General features: G+C 41.6%; 1 protein-coding gene across 1 annotated transcript in view; it reads right to left on the minus strand.

The window, feature by feature from the left end:
* The window catches only part of LOC114351997 (Inositol 1,4,5,-trisphosphate receptor), a gene marked incomplete at its 5' end in the record, with an annotated part of 45,118 nt that extends 23,609 nt beyond the window's left edge, over positions 1-21,509 (minus strand). The window contains 15 exons of the mRNA XM_028303403.1: positions 220-331; positions 1,817-2,007; positions 2,451-2,593; positions 3,074-3,194; positions 4,245-4,387; positions 5,883-6,042; positions 8,720-8,855; positions 9,281-9,396; positions 9,941-10,144; positions 10,493-10,630; positions 12,232-12,363; positions 13,401-13,525; positions 16,524-16,665; positions 17,702-17,861; positions 21,349-21,509. Coding sequence (XP_028159204.1) covers positions 220-331; positions 1,817-2,007; positions 2,451-2,593; positions 3,074-3,194; positions 4,245-4,387; positions 5,883-6,042; positions 8,720-8,855; positions 9,281-9,396; positions 9,941-10,144; positions 10,493-10,630; positions 12,232-12,363; positions 13,401-13,525; positions 16,524-16,665; positions 17,702-17,861; positions 21,349-21,509 — 2,184 coding nt within the window. The remainder of the gene's footprint in view (positions 1-219; positions 332-1,816; positions 2,008-2,450; positions 2,594-3,073; positions 3,195-4,244; positions 4,388-5,882; positions 6,043-8,719; positions 8,856-9,280; positions 9,397-9,940; positions 10,145-10,492; positions 10,631-12,231; positions 12,364-13,400; positions 13,526-16,523; positions 16,666-17,701; positions 17,862-21,348) is intronic.
* Positions 21,510-21,746: the final 237 nt, after the last annotated feature.

Consider the following 21,746-nt stretch of genomic DNA (forward strand, 5'->3'; position numbering starts at 1 on the left):
TGTGCGACGGGCGCCCGCAGTGAGTGTGCGAGCGCAACAGCAACATAATTACGCGCGAGCAATAAGGATGAGTAAGTAGCTTGGGGACAAAATTCTACGTGCTCACGGACCAGACTATAGGTGTTATTAATCTAAGGTGGCAGACATAGAACTCGAATTTGTAATGTTATTATAGTTTCACAGATCAATAATAATTTGAATAGATGTTAAAACGCTTACCTTCTCCCCATATTCGGGGTCGACGGCCATCATTTCGCGAAGTGTTCGCAACACCTTAACACATAACTTCTCTTCTTTCTCTTCAAGTAGCTTCTCCGTATGACGAATCAATCTGAAACAAGAAATATTCATGAAGATTTTGCTGATAATAATATTTTTTTTTTCTTTAATTTGATAATTTAATTTCTTTCAGAGAGAGCGCGGCGCTATCGGTTTACGCGTTGCTCTCTCCTACGTGATTTAGGATTTTAATTGTTGAAAGATTTTAGGTTGCTAACTATGTTTTCAATGTGGGTGGTAAATGTTGTTATGGAATCTTGCTTGGTTATAATTTGTTGGAAATTGAATAGGTCGATGTTGTAAATTTGGCAAACTATATTATGGCTAAGTCTTGTTGATTGAAATCTTGGGCAGTCCTGAACGAGATGCAACATTGATTGGGTGGTTATATTATCACAGGGACATGTGTCATTGTCAGTAATCTTGAATCTGTGGAGGTATTCTTAATTATATATTGATAATAATATTATTGTAATAATTTGTATTAATCATTCGTTTCAGCTGAAAGACGTCCACTGCTGGACAAAGGCCTCCCCCAAGGATTTCCACAAAGACCGGTCCTGCGCTCGTATCCAGTGGTCGCTTACTATGGGCCTCATAAGAAGGCTCAATGTCACCCAAAGAGCGATGGAGCGTGCTATGCTCGGAGTTTCCCTGCGTGATCGAATCAGAAATGAGGAGATCCGTAGGAGAACCAGAGTGACTGACATAGCCCGCATAATCGCTAAAATCAAGTGGCAGTGGGCGGGGCACATAGCTGATGGCCGCTGGGGCAGGAAAGTTCTTGAGTGGCGACCACGAGCCGGAAGACGTAGCGTGGGCAGGCCTCCCACTAGGTGGACCGACGATCTGGTGAAGGTCGCGGGAGGTGCCTGGATGCGAGCGGCGCAGGACCGGTCTTTGTTGTATTAATACTTTTAATTAAATTGCCAGTGAGATACAAAAATTAAAGTCTCAATCTTCATCCAGTCACTATTATAGTCACTACAATAACCCGCGTAGCTCACCTTATACTAGACGTCTATTTAACATCAGCTTCAGTTTGACTGCCATTAGTACTCTGGTAGAAGGTAATCTTCCCGATTAAGGAGTGCAATCTCTCATTCATCCAGCATGAAGTCACCGGCCAACTGGGCCAACGGCGGGGTCAGCGGTAATTTTTATCAGCCAGGTGCCAGTGCAACTAGATATGAAGATGCCGCTGGCTTTGGCACGATCATCATCATCATTTCAGGTCCCTGGAGATGAAGATGCCGGGTCCCTGGAGATGAAGATGCCGGGTACCTGGAGATGAAGATGCCGGGTCCCTGGAGATGAAGATGCCGGGTCCCTGTAGATGAAGATGCCGGGTCCCTGGAGATGAAGATGCCGGGTACCTGGAGATGAAGATGCCGGGTACCTGGAGATGAAGATGCCGGGTACCTGGAGATGAAGATGCCGGGTACCTGGAGATGAAGATGCCGGGTACCTGGAGATGAAGATGCCGGGTACCTGGAGATGAAGATGCCGGGTCCCTAGAGATGAAGATGCCGGGTACCTGGAGATGAAGATGCCGGAGGCGTCGGGCTGCGCCACGTCGCCGGGGCTCGTGAAGAGCAGGTGAGGCTTGTAGAGGATGTCCACGAGCAGCGACAGCTCGGCCTGCAACAGTGGCCTGAGCTGCTCCTCCAGGAGCGCCACTATCTCTTGCAGCCCCTCCATTACGGATCTATCGTTTTGTAGGTTTGACTGCAACAAATTGCGGATTCAATGGTTAACACTTTGACTGCTGTGTTTGAACTTTGAAACCGACATTGCAACAAGAAGGCTTGGTAATTTAAAAAAGTTTTTTTTTTAATTTTGGGGTTTTATATTACCCCTTGACCACTTATGCGCCATCTAATAAACACTGTGTGTCAACAGACATACTCGTGACAATTTGGATTTATAATCCGCTTCATGGAGCAAAGTAACTAGACATAAAAACACCAGGGCGAAGCGAAGTGGAAATTAAAACTACAACATTTTTAACTATGTTTCGGGGGCAGGTGAAATATAGAGATTAGATAGCAAACATTTAAATGTAAGTAGAGTCGCTAAAACTCTATGTGTGAATGCTGTTTGTTTTCCTAGCAATCAAATAAATAAATATATAAACAGTGTCTTATTTATTTAGGAGATAAGTCCCGTACCTGTGAAGCCATCTTCTCCAGCTTGGAGTTTTTGGAAGCCAGCAACCACCTGCTGGTCTGCCGAGAGAGCGCCGCCGCCTTCTCGAATACCGCCTGGATCTTGGCTTCTAAATCCAGGGGGATAGCTATGCTGCGAGATTTGGCTGGGAAGAAATGTAATGTAACTGTTATGTACCATTCAGTTTTTAAAAGTATTCCAGTACTAATCGCGCCCGCAGCAGTTAACGGTTCATCGCTGGCATCTCACTTAGCATAAAAGGGATGGAAATAGTTGTTTTGTGCGTAGACCTATTGATATAATATTATTGAGGATAGTGAGCAAGTCTTTGCAGTCACTGACAACAGTTTGTGAATAATAGGCCATATTCGAGCTGTGTCGTGCATTCGTTCGTTTCAGCCATATGATGCCCACTGCTTCACAAAGGCTTCCCCCAGAGCTTTCCACAACGATCGGTGCTGCGATACCCGCATTAGGTACGCAGCATTTCGCGATTTTCACCAGATCGTCTCTTCACCTAACGGGAAGCCTGCCTACCCTACATTATCCACACTATGTCTTCTGGCCCATGGCCATGCTATAGTGGATATCTAAGCCCAACAGTGGGCTACGCCTGTACACTCACCAACTTCGCTCAGCGTTCGTATGCACTTTTCCACGCTGAGCTTTTGCGGCGGCGCGAGCCACGGGCACTGGTAGATACTGAATGTGGTCTGCAGCAGCTTGACGAATATCGACTGCCGGGTCTGAAAGAAACAATAACCACATTGAACTCTTTTTCAAAAGTAAATTTGGGACATATTTTTTAATTGTAAATATTTAGTCTATGTAGGTTAATTATTTGTATTATTCTTAACTTTCATACATTTTAATTATAATTAGTTATCGTTTGATTTCAAACAGAAACATAATTTATTTTCTGAGAACACGCATTTCTTTTCATTATCCGCAAAACTAGCACTGACAGAGAAAATATTTTTTTAGGATTTAGTAGTTTAAAATAACGAGCATTAAAGAAGAAGTTAGTGTCAACATAATACTCACATTAATCACAGGTGATAAATCCGATTATGGAAAGCGGTTTGTAAAAAGACAAAAATATTTAATTAAAATTGCAATAAACTCTCATTCACAATTAATACGGTATTGTGTTCATAAATTTTTTAGCTTGCACGTCCTGTAGTTGCAGTAGTGTAATGTAGGAAGAATAGAAGTCGCGTTTTGAGTGTACAGTTGGGAAGATTGTAGACGTGTTCTGATGTTACAGCAGTACAATATAAAACGAGTACAGGAAGACTTCTGAGGTCACAGTAGTCTACCCACTGTGTGTGTTTATAGAAAGAGTCTGACTTTGACACCACATCTTACAGAGTCATAAACACGTTCTGGAGTTACAATATAACAATTTGGGATAATAGAATGCGCGTTCTAGAGGTGCAGTAGAACAATAAGACGTAGAAGTAGATCTTGGATCTTTACACAGCAGTTCCGACCGGCCGTGGGAACGAGAGGTGGGAATAGTCCCGTAGAACAATAAGGCTGAGTTGCACCACCTAACTTTGACCGTAAACCGGTGCTTTTAATGGAGTTTGATAGATTTTCAAGTTAAAGTAAGATGGTGCAACCCAGCCTAAGAAGAGTGATGTCGTGTTGATTGTGTTCTCACCTGTACAGTAGTACTCTGGTCGCTGAAAGACGTAGAAGTAGATCCTGGCTACACAGGAGTTGCGACGGTGGGAACGAGAGGTGGGAATAGTCCCGTAGCGTAATAAGACGAGTGGTGACCATGTCCTTACCTGTACAGTGGTGCTCTGGTCGCTGAAAGGCGAGTTGAAGAACGTGCAAATCGTGTGCATGAGCACGTCTGTCACGTAGTTCACCCACGCCTTCTGGCCGGCGCTCGCCGCCTTGCGGGGCGACGCTGTGGACGTCGACGGACCTATGGGATGTTAAAGGACATTGAAAGTAACTATTACTATCGGTTATTTTAATAAAAAAAGCAGCTCTAGTTAGTAGTATGTGGTCCTAAAAGTTTCATCAAAATACATCCAGTAATTTTTCGGTGAAGGTGTAAGGCTACGGTCTTGTGTTAAACACTACGGCGTCGGCGTACGACGTCAGCGTCAAACGTTCCTATTGACGCCTTACGCCAATGTTAACATTTGAATGAGACCACAACAGTACATTTCTATTGGTAAACATTGTGACGTGGCCTACGGCGTGACGCTTTACGCGACCTATAGCATTTATAGGAGACAGCTTAACAAACATCAATCTATCTTAACAAAGTCACTTTTTAGATTGTCATGTGGTGTCCGTGTTTGTGAAAGAATGTTTTATTTTAATTTACTAGAGCAAGGGTTCCCTAACTTATTTACGACGCGCCCCCTTTCGACCAAACAAAAAAATATCCTTTACGCTGGGTAGACGGATTTGGGAAGCCTTTAGTGCCCGTTTATATGGGACTAGCGGCCGCCCGCGACTTCGTACGCGTGGATCCCGTTTTACCCCCTTCATCTATCTTACGCGGTTTAGATTTTTTCATACAAATGTTTTTTCCCGCTAACTCCCGTTCCCGTGGGAATTTTGCAATATCCTGTTGTAACTAAGCTTTAAGTTTACTAAGGTACCTGCATGCCAAATTTCAAGCGTCTAACTTAATCGGTTTAGATTTTTCATACAAAAGGATTTTCCCGCTAATTCCCGTTCCCGTAGGAATTTCGGGAATTCCTTTCTTAGTGCATCTCTACGATACCTAAGCTACGTCCCTTCCAAATTTCAAGTGCCTACGTTTAGCCGTTTAGGCTGTGCGTTGATCTGTCAGTCAGTCAGTCAGTTTCTCCTTCAATTTTAAAATTTCCTTAAAATTTAGAAGAAGATAGATGCTAAGAGGCCGCGCGGCGGCCGGGCGATAGCTTTATTTGGTACGCCAAAAGGCCGCGTAGCTGCTGCGCGGCTACCGCGTACTACCACCTCATGGCCACCGCGTACGCGTTTTCAAGAGTCGATGGTTATAGTAAAATAAACTCTTCGGTAACTACATTTAAAGTTAAAATTAATTTATCAAAGAATCCCTAGACTGCGAAGTAAGCGGCGCGCGCCAGAAAACTCGAGCAACTGAGATCGATCAGCCGCCACGCTATGGAGGGGCGCGGGGGCGCATCATCCAGAAGGCAGCCGCGCGGCCGCCGCACGGTGTGGTTGTCCAAAAGAATTTTAATCTTTTGGCCTAGGTAATAGAGTTTACATTTTCTATGAACGAAACCTAGTAACTAGTCTCTAGTTTTTGCGTCATCTAACTGCAGCCTAATGTACACGTAAATATAGTCGACTCACGACATCCATATAGAGTGGCGGTGGTACTATTCTGCTGTTTGCCTCAACTTTCGTTGGGCGACCTATAATTCTTTACAAGCTAAGTATAGTTTAGTCACCTGGCGACGGCTGCGCAGGGTCCTGCAGGATGGCGTGCATGTCCTGCAAGAAGGACCGCTCGAACAGATCCCACATGTAGTTGCTGGAGTATATTTCCTTCATCTCGACCTCTGTGTCTATGTAGCAGTGGTTCAGGAAGCCCACGTAGGCTTCTTTCACCTGGAAATAAGTAGTTTTGATTGATCTTTCGACTGGAAATACAAGTAAGTTTGAATAAATTCATTAATTATAATTCCCACCTTTCTTTCCCACCACTGCAACTCCTGTGTAGCCAGGATCTACAACTTGACCGCCAATAAAAACCCAACCAGTGAAGGTCAAGTTTGTCTCGGGGAAAAGTTAAACTGTCATTGGACCCGCAACGTAATTAATCAGAAGAACATAGGAGTTCGAAGGTAACTGAACACCACGGATTAACATATAGGCTAATTTTATCCAAGTACCTAAAAAGGAGAGTAGTGTTTCCAATGTATCTAATACACCTGCGGGCAGACGTATTACCATTTTAATGACAAACGGAGCCGTACGAAGTTCATCGGGCCAACTACACTTGCGAGCAAAAGTATGGAATCACTTACATGAATTTGTTTCCACGCGATCTTGTGTACAAACCAATTTGTTAGTAACAAAAAAAAATAGCACCATTTTAAAGATTAAACTTTTAGCTTTAAATTGATACCAAATTCATTTAAATCACACCAGTATTTAAAAAGATATCCCGGCTGATGTAAAGAAGTAAGGAAAAAGACATGTATCAACTGTTTGATACGTCGCGAGTTGCGGCCTATTTACCCCCCATAAAAGCAAGTGTTTTCGGATTTTTGCTTTCACACGTTGTTCCTTACACATCTCCGCTTCTTTTGACACTTTACCTGGGATCCTACACCTTCAGAAGCAGCACAAATCGTTGCACTATTGCAAGAAGGGCTCAGCCAGAGGGCTGTCGCACGTCAGCTCCACATAAGCCAGTCCTGGGTTTCGAAAGTTTTAAGACGCTTTCGGGAGACTGGTGGCTTTATCCCGAGACCAACTTCTGCACATTGCCGGTGCACATCGCAGAGGGAAAACCGTTTTTTCATGTCAACTTCTCTAAGAAATCGTCATTTGACTGGTATCGACGTCCAGCAAGAGCTCAGAAATGTTCGTAGGATAGCTGTTAGCGAGTGGACAGTTCGTCTAAGATATGAGCAATAAAATTTGACTCCAAAAAGGCCTGCCACAGGCTGGAAACTGACGGCAGGTCATCGATAAGCACGCTTTCAATTTGCTCCTACACATCTCGATGGGAAGTCGAGCAAGCCACCCCCATAAGCCAATGTTTTAGCGAACCAGGACTGCACAAATCGCTCCCCAGGCCGTCTATAGACCCGACCTCTTCGACTACTACACTGCAAAAACAGTCTGCATTCATCGGAGAACAAAACTCGCCTCCATTACTCGCCTTCCGAGTGCGAGCTAATTGAAAGCGTGCTTGTCGGTGACCTGCCGTCAGTTTCCAGCCTGTGGCAGGCCTTTTTGGAGTCAAATTTTATTGTCATATCTTAGACGAACTGTCCACTCGCTAACAGCTATCCTACCAACATTTCTGAGCTCTTGCTGGACGGCGATACCAGTCAAATGACAATTTCGTAGAGAAGTTGACATGAAAAAACGGTTTTACCTCTGCGATGTGCACCGGCAATGTTCAGAACTTGGTCTCGGGATAAAGCCACCAGTTTCCCGAAAGCGTCTTAAAACTTTCGAAACCCAGGACTGGCTTATGTGGAGCTGACGTGCGACAGCCCTCTGGCTGAGCCCTTCTTGCAATAGTGCAACGATTTGTGCTGCTTCTGAAGGTGTAGAATCCCAGGTAAAGTGTCAAAAGAAGCCGAGATGTGTATGGATCAAGGTGTGAACGCAAAAATCCGAAAACACGTGCTTTTATAGGGGGTAAATAGGCCGCAACTCGCGACGTATCAAACAGTTGCTACATGTCTTTTTTCTTACTTCTTCACATCAGCCGGGATATCTTTTTAAATACCGGTGTGATTTAAATGAATTTGGTATCAATTTAAAGTTAAAAGTAATCTTTAAAATGGTGCTACTTTTTTAGTTACTAACAAATTCGTTAGTACACAAGATCGCGTGGAAACAACTTCATGTAAGTGATTCCATACTTTTGCTCGCGAGTGTAGTATACCTATACAGGGTGACTTTGTAAAAAATATCTTCTTACCTCTGGTATGCACTGCGGGTGCGTGATCATAGCCACTATGTCGTCTAACGGCAACAGACTCAAAGCAAATTGAACCTTACGCTATGAAGATACGGTTGAAAACCAATGAGGGCTATCGTTTTAGCGCTCACCAGTTGGCGCCACTGTAGAGTAAGGTCCTGTCACTTGCTAGTAGCGAAGACAGTGGCGCCAACTGGTGAGCGCTAAAGTGGTAGGAGGACTATCGCATTTGCACTCATCAAGATGGCGCCACTGTAGAGTAAGGTCCTGTCACTTGCTAGTAGCGAAGACAGTGGCGCCAACTGGTGAGCGCTAAAGTGGTANACTATGTCGTCTAACGGCAACAGACTCAAAGCAAATTGAACCTTACGCTATGAAGATACGGTTGAAAACCAATGAGGGCTATCGTTTTAGCGCTCACCAGTTGGCGCCACTGTAGAGTAAGGTCCTGTCACTTGCTAGTAGCGAAGACAGTGGCGCCAACTGGTGAGCGCTAAAGTGGTAGGAGGACTATCGCATTTGCACTCATCAAGATGGCGCCACTGTAGAGTAAGGTCCTGTCAGTCGCCAGGGGTGCCAACTGTTAAGTATAAAAACGATAGCCCTCATTAAAATCCTCACCTCTGGTATGCACTGCGGGTGTGTGATCATAGCCACTATGTCGTCTAACGGCAACAGACTGTGGCATTTAATCTCCGTGTACACATTCTTTCCCATGGTGCAGCAGGTCAGAAGCTTCACCAGCTGGATGTGGTATCTGATGGGAGACGAACAGTTTTAATGCGATAGATGTGGTATTTGATACGTCAAAAGAATCAAGATACGAACTAAGCTTGCTTTTTATACATGCTTATCATTGTCTCCTGCTGTTTTCTTATTATTGTTATGCTGCAACTTTAATAATTGTGTGTGTTAAGTGTTGCCAAATAAATGATTTATCTATCTATCTTTTCCACCAAAGATGTGCGACCGATATTCCATACAAAGAGGCCAAGCGATGCTATGGTGGACCAATGATATCTTGCGCTCTGGAAAAGTACTTTTGGCTTAGGGACACAGCACCATTTTGGTGAAAAAGCTACTTTCTGCTTGCAAGTTCACTCATGTTGAACAGTAAGATATTGTCTCGCGAGGCAAACTCGTCAGCTATAAGACAAATTATAGTGATATAAAAATAATTACGTCAAAGCTTCTGGCATTTCGTTGGTCAGTTTGTATTGTCTCATCATTTGTATGAAGTTGTTGAATGATGCTTTGTCGTTGTAGAACACCAGGACGTCTTCGCCTGCATTCACCATCTGCAACACAATAATGCTGTAAATAAACGATGAATAAACAATGAAGAAACGATGGAACTAGAAACTAAAAATCTGGATGCATAAAATCTTAACCTTGAACTCTGTAAATAAATATGGTAGGTGCGGTTTTGTTCCCCAGTCGATGAAGCACCTGATTTCATGCCCTGAATGCCCAAACAACTGCACTCAGGAGGATTTTTTTTCTCTTTATTTGGGACAACAAACAGTTACATTGAGGGCTTATGTACTAAATCTTAATAATTTAAAATTTTGTAACAATGCAACCAGCACCATTGTCCATTGATTTGATGAGTGCTACTGACAACGCCACTCTTGTGGCGGAGTTTTTGGGCTGACACTGTGTAGGTTTGTTGTCGATACGAAAAGAAGAAGAATATGGCAGTTATGAAACTTATGAAGCACCGTATCCTCACCAGTTGGCGTCACTGGCGACTGGCGAGTCACAAAACCATATTATAGTCAATGGCGTACCTAACAATGAGTGCTATATGTAATCACCTGCGCATAAGGTGTACTGGCTCACCTCCTGCATGACGAGGTCCTGGCTCCTCCTGATGTACTGTGCGTCGGCGTGCACTATGGTCTGCAAGAAGCGCAGGTAGGCCGGGCGGCGGCCGCGCGACTCTATGCAGTGCACAAAATGGCCGACGACTTTCTCGTTGTTCTCGTGCGCGCAGAGCGTTGCGTTGTCTTTGAATATTGCGCACACTGTTTGCGCTTCTCTGATCTGGAAAAAGTATACATGGTGAGTTTTGGAGTGTTGGTTAGTTACGAAGCAGTTAACAGAACATAAATAAATAAATAGTTTATTTAATTTTGTCAATCAAACAAGTAATTACGGAGTTATTTATGATGCATTGAAGTTCCGCGTGACGTCATAAAGTGCTACACTTTTAAGCACGCCTTGACGTCACGGGCCTCTTCTTTGGAACTCTGGCGCACTTTATCTCTTTAAATTTTCATTAGTTTGAAAAATTGAAAAATACGTGTCGAGTATTTTTTGATAAGTTAACCGAAGGACTAATTCAAACTCTTGCTTTTTTACTCAGGAAACATCCCTATTGACAGAACTCACCCCAGCATTGAGGAATAGATCCAGGTGCTTGTGCAAAATAGCCTGGTTCTGCTGGTTGCCGTGGCAGAAGTGCTGCAGAAACTCGTGCGCCAGGGCTAGCAGCTCATCCATGTCTGCGTCGTCCTCGTCGTGAGGCACCTTGGCAATTAAAGTTTATATGAAATCAAATATCCTTAGTGAGAAGCCACACGGTGCGGTGCGGTGCCATTTTGCCGCATCACTGCACACATGTGGTATCACTAACGTGACCATACGTCCCGCTTTGGGCGGGACTGTCCCGCTTTCAGACTGTCTGTCCCGCTGTCCCCCGCAAGAGCAAAAACGTCCCGCTTTAGCTTTAAGAATGCATCTATCGTTTTTAAATGTAACAACAGCGCGAGCGACACAGTGCGAATCGTATGTTGATTACGAAAATAAATAAATCATGCAGTGAGTTCCATAGTTATCTAAAAACAAGACGATATTCTAAAACAAATTTGTTCCGCCGACAAATACAAAAATACGACTTAGAAGTCACCCCACTACTTATCTATTTTGTGTTTAGTGCTTTGATTTGTGTTATTCAATCTTCTATAAACTTGTAAAACTCCCAAAACTTTGTTTTATTTTAAAATTCCGCAGGTTTTTTTTTAGAACTATTCCTCAGTTGTCCCGCTCTGGCACAGAAAATAAATGGTCACGTTAGGTATCACGCATCACTGCTTACAGCACCGTCTCGCTCAATCGAAGTGCGGTGTGCCTGCGGTGCGGCGCCGGAACGCACCGTCTGGCATATCATTTTTTTTTATATGCAGTAGCACCGCACCGTGTGGCTTCACCCTTATTCAATTTTGACCAAGATTTGGTACTTATGGAATCGTTATATCTTGGGTTCTATTAAGAGCTTCAAGACAAACATCGCAAGCGCTAAAAAGAACGACTGAAAGAAGATAAAGAAAATTTGATATAGAATTGTGAATGTACCCACTGCAAACTCGTTAGCTTTAGCATCAAACCCTAGTGGTTTTTAAAGCTATCTAAATGTAATTGTCTCAATGTAACTGTCTTTAAGTTGTTAAATAAAAAAAATAATAATTAGAAAATACGAGTACATAATGTACATATTATCATCACCCCTAGCGGTCATCTATATCAGTCTTTCCCAAAGTGGGCGATAACGCCCCCTTGTGGGCGCTGCAGGCTTAAAGGGGGGCGGTACGAGACCCAGAAAAAAAATCGGGACGTTGTGTAGAGACTTGGGAAGCGTCATCTACTAGGAAGACTCTTAGACATCGACTGAGCTCGACTCTTGACTACAAAAATGGGGGGCGCTAAAAATAATTTATTCTCTAAGTGGGCAGTAGACTAAATTAGTTTGGGAACCACTAATCTATATCATTTAGCCTATGACAGTCCACTGCTGTACGTACACATTCCCCAAGGAACGGCACAAAGCACGAACTTCCGTTTTTTATCCATCCGCTACCAGATATCGGTGTAGAGATTGTAAACCAAATCCTCAATTTGTCTCTGGTTTCTGGTACCTACATTAGAAAGGGTCGTGCTGTCGGTTGATAGTTGGGTTGGGCTGTTAATCGATATGTATGAAAGTGGGCACATTACACCAATTTGGTATCGGCCGATTCTTCATACAAATTAGAATCGGGCCTAAGTAACGGGCCAACTAAAAGTCGGTGTTCTGCGGTTAATCTTAATGACCTGATTCTGATGATAATTATGAAGTTAGGTGTAGCACCGACCTGCAGCAAGTCAAGGACGATATTATGGACGCCGATGTTCCGCAACAGGCGCTGCTCGTGGCGCCGCGGGCGGCCGGTGTCGCCGGCGCCGCTGTTGCCTTGCGTGCAGTACTTGATCATGCGTTGGAGGATCTGCGATTAATACGTATAAAGTAATACCACAGAATAATAATAAGTACTACGTACAGAAGTTTTACTTCGCGAAGGTATTTATAAAAATGTATGCTCAATGTCATTAACAATGTAGTGTAATTTAGCCTGTCTCAAGAGTCAAGCACCATTTTGTTGACAAACGTCAGTGATCGGCACTGCGCCGAAGCTATAGGGCTGACTTCGGTAAAATGATGTGACGTGAGGTGCCAAACTGCAGAAAATGGCGGAGGAAATATATGATTTAGCATGAATTATCTTGTATAATATTAACTACTTATTTACCTCTCAGTGTCTTCAGGCAACTTAAAAAAGTATATTCTGTGTTTTTATTATTATTTAGGCAGTTAAATACTGCATAGTATGTATTTAGTACACCATTTTCTTAATTTTTTTCATCATACACAAGAATACGCGTGCGTGTCAATGCTCGCTCGTGCGTGTTTTGTTTTCGATGTAAACTCGCAGAGATGAACAGGCCTAGTAATACAACAAATACTGGCAAGTGTGACAATTAAAGTACCAACTTACAGCTTTCCTGCATTTTGTATAAACTACAAGTTAAATCAATAAGTTTTTAGCATGGCGACTTGTATTTAATTGAAAATGCACCATCAATGCCAGTACGTCAAAGATTTCTATGAATTACTTACACTATTCAGTAGGCCTAAGATGCGCACCGTGATAACTTTTATCGACGTCAAAATGTATGGACAAAATCAATAAAATGGCGTGATAACCGCTTATCGCGGCGTGCATCTTAGACCTACAGGACTAACTTGTCTAGAACTTTACCTTTTGATATAATCATTGAAACCAATTCACCAATATGTGCATTGGTTTTGGAACTTGAACAAAAATATGCCTGCGCAATAACAGACTTTGTGATTTAGTGGAAATGAGAAAAGTGAGTGACTATTTATTGATGTTATAAAAAGCATTGAAGCCAATGTATGGTATAATGTTAATTGATTGATCGACAAGATTATATCGAATTAAAAGTTAAAAGACTACTTTACCTCTTTAATTTTCTTATACTCGTTCATATGGTCATGCTTAGTCGTTCTAGAGGTGTCTAGAACGTTGTCAAGAGATGCGTTCCTCTCAAGCACTGCACCGCCTGGGCCCACAGTGCCTGTTATACCTGTTAATGATACGAAATCATGGTTAAGATATAAAGTATAGTCATATCTGTGACGGTTTTATGCATTGTGATGTGGTATTAAAGTCCGGTTACCGAGCAGATAAAATTTCGTCCGTTGACCCCAAGCTACCCATATCGCACGTAACTATATTGTTGTCGCAACTGTGCGACGGGCGGCCGCAGTGAGTGTGCGAGCGCGACAGCAATATAATTACATGCGAGCGATAAGGATGGGTAGCTTTGGTTCATCTGACGAAATTCCATCTGCTCGGCGACCAGACTTTAGTAGATAAAAAGTATCAACTAATAAACTTTGTGTTCGTATTCTGTCTTTTAGAATAAAATATGGCAGAATAAAGTTGCTATTGACATTGAAATTAATTTGTATGCCAAATATAAAATTTCTGTTGCAAGAGACAAACACACAAAATGACGATGGAAAAGTCGACAAATAATTCAACACTGAATATAGTTTTGTTTACATTTTTTTTTGCTTGTATGCTTTTTTTTATATCATAGCATACGGCAAAATAGAACGTGAAAATTATCGTTGTGTCGATGTATTTCTAAAATAAATAAATATAAATAATAAAACTATAGTCGTGTGCATATAGTGCCAGGAGATTTGACGTACACATTTTGTGATAAGTGTCTTTGTAAAAAAAATAGGAAAATGTTATCATGCATTGTTTAGAATGTGTCACAGAAGAAAAGGGAAACTCACTCGGTATCCATAGGAGTGTTCCTCTGTTTGTGAACGAGGGTTCAATAAATGATAGAAGGAGACAACACTACATAACACTAAAATATAAAAGGAAGGTAAATGACATACAGGATAAGCCTTATAGAGCAAAAATAAAAAGATATGTTTGATTACAATAACTTTGCTATTTAACGTTCTCTAAAACAAACGAAAATTAAAAATTAATTTCGTATGGGGGGATATTTTTTATTTCGATATCCATTTGGTGGAAAAATGGTTTTATATTAAAAAAAATCTTTACTTTGTATACTTTAAAGAACTCAGCCTGTATATTACTTCCACTAAAACACCGCAAACCATGTCGGTATACAAAAAAGTACAGTATGAAGCCAAGAAATACGATATTTTGTTAAATATAGCGGACAACTACAAGAATATGAAATATTTTAGTAGATATACACTTGCGAGCAAAAATATGGAATCACTTACATGAAGTTGTTTCCACGCGATCTTGTGTACTAACCAATTTGTTAGTAACAAAAAAAGTAGCACCATTTTAAAGATTAAACTTTTAACTTTAAATTGATACCAAATTCATTTAAATCACACCAGTATTTAAAAAGATATCCCGGCTGATGTGAAGAAGTAACAAAAAAGACATTTATCAACTGTTTGATACGTCGCGAGTTGCGGCCTATTTACCCCCCATAAAAGCAAGTGTTTTCGGATTTTTGCTTTCACACGTTGATCCATACACATCTCCGCTTCTTTTGACACTTTACCTGGGATTCTACACCTTCAGAAGCAGCACAAATCGTTGCACTATTGCAAGAAGGGCTCAGCCAGCGGGCTGTCGCACGTCAGCTCCACATAAGCCAGTCCTGGGTTTCGAAAGTTTGAAGACGCTTTCGGGATACCGGTGGCTTTATCCTGAGACCAAGTTCTGAACATTGCCGGTGCACATCGCAGAGGGAAAACCGTTTTTTCATGTCAACTTCTCTACGAAATCGTCATTTGACTGGTATCGACGTCCAGCAAGAGCTCAGAAATGTTCGTAGGATAGCTGTTAGCAAGTGGACAGTTTGTCTAAGATATAAACAATATAATTTGACTCCAAAAAGGCCTGCCACAGGCTTGAAACTGACGGCAGGTCACCGATAAGCACGCTTTCAATTTGCTCCTACACATCTCGATGGGAAGTCGAGCAAGCCACCCCCATAAGCCAATGTTTTAGCGAACCAGCATTGCACAAATCGCTCCCCAGGCCGTCTATAGACCCGACCTCTTTGACTGCTGCACTGCAAAAACAGTCTGCATTCATCGGAGAACAAAACTCGCCTCCATTACTCGCTTTCCGAGTGCGACCTAATTGAAAGCGTGCTGGTCGGTGACCTGCCGTCAGTTTCCAGCCTGTGGCAGGCCTTTTTGGAGTCAAATTTTATTGCTCATATCTTAGACGAACTGTCCACTCGCTAACAGCTATCCTACGAACATTTCTGAGCTCTTGCTGGACGTCGATACCAGTCAAATGACGATTTCGTAGAGAAGTTGACATGAAAAAACGGTTTTCCCTCTGCGATGTGCACCGGCAATGTTCAGGACTTGGTCTCAGGATAAAGCCACCGGTATCCTGAAAGCGTCTTCAAACTTTCGAAACCCAGGACTGGCTTATGTGGAGCTGACGTGCGACAGCCCGCTGGCTGAGCCCTTCTTGCAATAGTGCAACGATTTGTGCTGCTTCTGAAGGTGTAGAATCCCAGGTAAAGTGTCAAAAGAAGCGGAGATGTGTATGGATCAACGTATGAAAGCAAAAATCCGAAAACACTTGCTTTTATGGGGGGTAAATAGGCCGCAACTCGTGACGTATCAAACAGTTGATACATGTCTTTTTCGTTACTTCTTCACATCAGCCGGGATATCTTTTTAAATACTGGTGTGATTTAAATGAATTTGGTATCAATTTAAAGTAAAAAGTTTAATCTTTAAAACGGTGCTACTTTTTTTGTTACTAACAAATTCGTTAGTACACAAGATCGCGTGGAAACAACTTCATGTAAGTGATTCCATACTTTTGCTCGCGAGTGTAGTTAAAGCCTAAATGAATACACAAAAAATAAATGTCTAAAGGGTCTAAAATCTAAAATAGAGGGGACACACATAAAAACGCATTTAAATTAGATTTTTCACGAAATGAGATTTCATGAAATGAGTTCAATCTGGAAAAGATTGAGATCGAGAAAAAATGATCTTGCGTCTTTTTACCAATTAAAACATAAATAAACAACATGTCCATACCTGAATGGTCATCGAGAATACCAGCTCGTCCTTTGTTGAATACCCAGAGTTCCGACTTCTCGACGCTCTGGCGCAGCAGATCCAGGTCCGCTTTGATCTGCTTGTAGGACTCCACATCCGCGTCCGACACTAAGAGTTGGACCTGGGTGGAGAAAATCATACACCTTATATTTTAAATAAACAACTTGAAAAAATTGAACTGTCTAAGGCGGGACTCGAACCCACGACCTTCCGCTTGCCGGGCGACTGCTCTTCCAACTGAGCGACTTAGATACTGGATGAACCTGTTGAAATTTTCAAGTGTAATGCCACGCTGTTAAGGCCACGTTTTCCGAGTCCCGCCTTAGGCAGTTCGATTTTTTCAAGTTGTTTATTTAGTTTGAGAAGCAACTCTATTCGCTAAGAACATTTTAATACACCTTATAGATCGTTTCATCCACGAAGACGCGCCCCACCATTCTTCCGCTAATGTTTGAGTGTTATCGGTACACGCTAAATGATCCATGAGTACACACTACAATAATGACGGTCGGATTGCTCGGATCAAACTCCCCGCACCACGCGCTTCCCTCGACCAAAAATTGGTGCGGCGCGTCTTCGTGGATGAAACGAACTATACTTTAGTTTAGAGCGACTTTGGCTGACTTGACGGCTTTAGATTTGGATCTAGCGCTACTAGTGTAGCGTTAGTTTTAGCGTTGCGTTTAGTAATAGCGTTTTAAGTTTGGTTAGACGACATAACTAATGCAGCAGCTGCAGTGAACTTTAGTTTTAATTCTTTCGAAAATGTCACATTTTTTCATCTAGCTATTGCCATCTTCCAAGACCACGAGCCGGAAGACGTAGTGTGAGCAGGCTTCCCACTAGGTGGATCGACGAGCTGGTGAAGGTCGCGGGAGGTGCCTGGATGCGGGTGGCGCAGGACCGGTCTTTGTGAAAATCCTTGAGCCTTTGTCCAGCAGTTTACGTCTTTCCGCTAAAACGAACGAAAGAACGAACTGGCATCTTCTTGAGATTTTCGGACTATTGACGGCATTTGCCGGGTCTCCATTCAAGAATTCTATTATAACTTTTCACTGGTTGGATATAGACCGCCTCCCTTCCCCCCTGCCATGTTGCTGCCAATAACTACCTTATTGCTACTGTATTTTTTACATATAGGTAGGTAGGTATAATACCTGCTTGAAGGCAGCCAACACTTCTTGCCGCTGGCTGAAGTGCCGGAACAACAGCGCTAGGGCTCCAGAGACCAGCGCCGCCGAAGCCCCTTGCGAGCACAGCTGTAGCAGGACTCGGAGGACCATTCGGCCGCCGCATTCGTCCAGGTCAAGTCCGTCCCTGGATTTAAATTTAGACTTGAATGTTTTCTTGTGATTTGGAGAAGGTATAGAGCATTCCAGAGACATAAAACAATAAGGAAATAAGAAAACAAATCAAAAGAAACTCAAATCATACAAACATGTCTTGTTGAGTAAAAGTGATATTAAGTTTTTACAATATATCTGACAGTTGTGAATTTAAGAACAAAACAAGGACTGCATTTTACACTTTAGTTTTTGTAAGTATTTGGGCAATATGCATTTCATTCTTGGTAGTAAGCGAAAAAGCGTACACTTGGGACATATTACAAAGGGACATTCATATTTTTGTAAGGTGTGAAAAAGAGTTACTTATTAAGAAAATAAAATACAAAGGAAAAACAAAACAATTCCAACAAAAACAAAACAAATCTTTCACATTTCACACTATACAATTGAATTGGGGACACATTTAGAGCGTGCGCGCACGGATGACTTTTGTCACCGTGACAGTAGGTATGTATCTTCATAGATAGGATAAGAATAAGCACTACGTTGTCTCTCTTTCTCTCTTTATAAAAGTGTAAAAGAGAAAGGTATACTGTCACAGTGACAAAAAGTCACCCGCGCGCAGTCTTAGGGTTATAACCATATTGTTAGTATATGCTTCTTAGAAACCATGCTGTTAGAATTGCTATTACAAGGCGGATTATAGGGTTACATGTACCAGTCATCATTCATTTCAAGCTTTTTTGTGACCATAAACTTGAGATTCAAATTCATACAGACGTTAAATAGGATGTTCAAAATACTATAGGTCAGTATGGACTCTGTCGGGCATAGCAAAAATTTGAAGAGGAAGATTTATGAATAAAATTATTTTGCTCAGCTAAACGTATTTTAGGGAACCTATACACGTCCCAAATATCTTCTATCATCACTTAGGGATACCACTTCAGCTGGTGCTAAGAAGTGGCGCAATAAGCTCAGTCGTTGCAGGAAATACAACTCACAGATTTTTTGGAAAGTGCAAGAAAAAAAAAACCATTATTGTCTTTAAAAAACTTTTGAGAAGGTCATCCCAACTAATATTATAAATGCGAAAGTAACTCTGTCTGTCTGTCTGTCTGTCTGTCTGTCTGTTACGCTTTCCCGCTTTAACCTCGCAACCGATTTTGATGAAATTTGGCATAGAGATAGTTTGAGTCCCGGGAAAGAACATAGGATAGTTTTTATCCCGGTTTTTGAAACAGGGACGCGCGCGATAAAGTTTTTCTGTGGCAGACAAAATTCCACGCGGGCGAAGCCGCGGGCGGAAAGCTAGTAGGATTATAAAATAGTCATTAAATCAAGGAAGAAGTCAAGTTTGTGGCCACAGCGGTTACACGCGTCACTCGTGCATGCAAGTAATCATCTTACTAACAAATCTACATTTTTTGGGAGACAGCTGTCGGGCACTGTCTGTATCGCTCTGAAATAATGTGTATCATTAGATAGTGTATAAATAAAATATAATATAATAGTGTAATGTCGAAGATTTATTAAGCCTCTGGCTTACAGTTGTGAGTGAGTTTTATATTTATATACAAGCTATGTATAGTTGTCATATGCATAGCGCTTAACTGCGCTGGATTTTAGTATTGTACTCAGTTAAACGCTATGTACGTATACTCTTAAGCCCGTATTCACAAACGATGCTTGCTTAATTGAAGAAGCAAATCGAACGCACAGCGTTGTCACCCTGTGCGTTCATGCGCACAGTGAGCCCTCATAGTAATGTTTGTGAATACGGGCACTAGACACGACTGTCATTTTGTATAAAAACACATCAGTATGAGCCAGAAGCTTTAAATAAAAATCTCACGGAAAGTTGTTCAATGTCGTTTATTGAAAAACAATATTTGTGCACAATTAAAACACTTCTGTAGTAGGTATATTATTATTAACTATATTACAGAGGTGCAATTGTGTAAAGCAATCGTATTCATTTGACAGTTCAAAACGTACGATAAAATCTGTTAATCAAAGCGTTTGACAGAATATAGCGTAAGTTTTGAACTGTTAAATGAATACGATTGCTTTACACAATTGCACCTCAGGTCTGTAAAATAGCTCAATAAATATATTTTAGTACCTAATTAGGATCTATTAATACTTTTTGCTATCTACAATTCACATAATATTGGTTATTGCACCGGACTGGCTATTCATAACATTTTTAGTCGATAAAACTGCACTTATTTACTGGTTTAACTGTGAATGAGATAAATCAGCTTTGTGTAATTGTGATTTGTAGAAAGCAAAGTAACAAGGCTAATATTATATCGTGACCCACCACCAATGTGTCATGCGTTAGTCACTAACTACAGCTCTACTAAATTATTTACTGATGAAAACGCATTTACGTGTCGCTTTATAAATAACTAGCTGACCCGGCGAACTTTGTTCCGCCTTAATGGCAATAAATAAGCACTTTTTTTTTTAAATTTCGAACGGGATAAAAAGTATCCTATGTCCTTCTCCTGGCTCTAAACTACCTCCCTGACAATTTTCAGCTAAATCGGTTCAGCCGTTCTTGAGTTATAAGCGAAGTAACTAACACGACTTTCTTTTATATATATATAGATGGCGAATGCAAGTAGTCCTGAAAACATTTTATTTTTATAATCATTAATGCTTTTTTGTCAGTATTTATTAAGATTACTTGGTTAGTGTCCTTCAGTTTCTTCTGGTCACATTCATGGCAAAGTAGTTATAAAAATCAGAACATACATTAAACCCCAATTACCCAATCAATGCCGTGCTAAAAATTAGTATTCCGATTTCTATTTGAAATAAATAGTTAAATGTTAAACCCTGCGTATTACATTAATGAAGTCAAGTCTACAGAGAGACTGGATAAAACGAAGCCCATGCACACCACATTTTTCAATATATATGCGACGTTATCAACGTAGCACTTTTGGTCTAGAAGCTAAAGCACGAGAGTAAAACGCGCGTTGACGGTGTCTTAAAAAATGTGGTGTGCATGGGCCCTAAGGCCAGGTTGCTATAATCAATCCCTATTAAAATCCGTCCTTCAACTGTCAAATTTCAATTTGTTTTCGATCAAATATCCATAATTTTCGATGTTTTTACTCTTTTATATTGAACTAGCTTTCCGCCCGCGGCTTCGCCCGCGTGAAAAAAGGGCTGTTTTTAGAGTTTTCCCAGAAATTATTCGAATTTTTCTCGCCATATAAACCGTCTTCTGACTTCAATGAACATTTAAAAAAAAAAGAATTGGTAAAATTGGTCCATGTGTTGTTGATTTATGCGCTTACCAACACATTTTTGTGTTATAGAAGATAAATAATCTTATAAACAATACGAAAATGAAAAGACATCGAAAATCATAGCTATTTCGAGAGTTGACAGGATTGATATACTCGTAGCAACCCGGCGTAAATCTATCAAAACAGAGACAGCTACGTAAGGTCTCTGACTTAGAAAACTGCCACCTTTACCCCCACCAGAGTGCCACTTACCGGCAGCTAAAGATGCCTTCAGCCTGGAGCCCTATGGCCTCGACGTCGGCTCGGGCGAGCGCGTCCGTTCGGTCGCTGGCCTGTTCGAACTCCTTCTTGAAGATCGACAGCAGGCAGCTGATGCGGTAGTCCAGTCGTACGTCTAGGATGAACTGGTAAACACGAATAAATAAATAATAAAATAAATATCCTTTTTACCATTTACACTGCGCTTCTAGTCCCAAACTAATCAAAGCTTGTACTATGGGTACTAGACAACGGATATAATCATACTTAAATACTTTTTTTTGTAAATACATACTTATTATACATAGAAAACACCCAGTCCAATACCAAGAAATATGTTCAAGCTAGAGGTGGGCGCCACGCCGGCGCGCCGCCGCCGCCGCGAATTTTTT

The sequence above is a fragment of the Ostrinia furnacalis genome, unplaced genomic scaffold (genome assembly GCF_004193835.3).
Source record: "Ostrinia furnacalis isolate ACB-3 unplaced genomic scaffold, ASM419383v2 OfSCF1234, whole genome shotgun sequence".
NCBI classification, from domain to species: domain Eukaryota; kingdom Metazoa; phylum Arthropoda; class Insecta; order Lepidoptera; family Crambidae; genus Ostrinia; species Ostrinia furnacalis.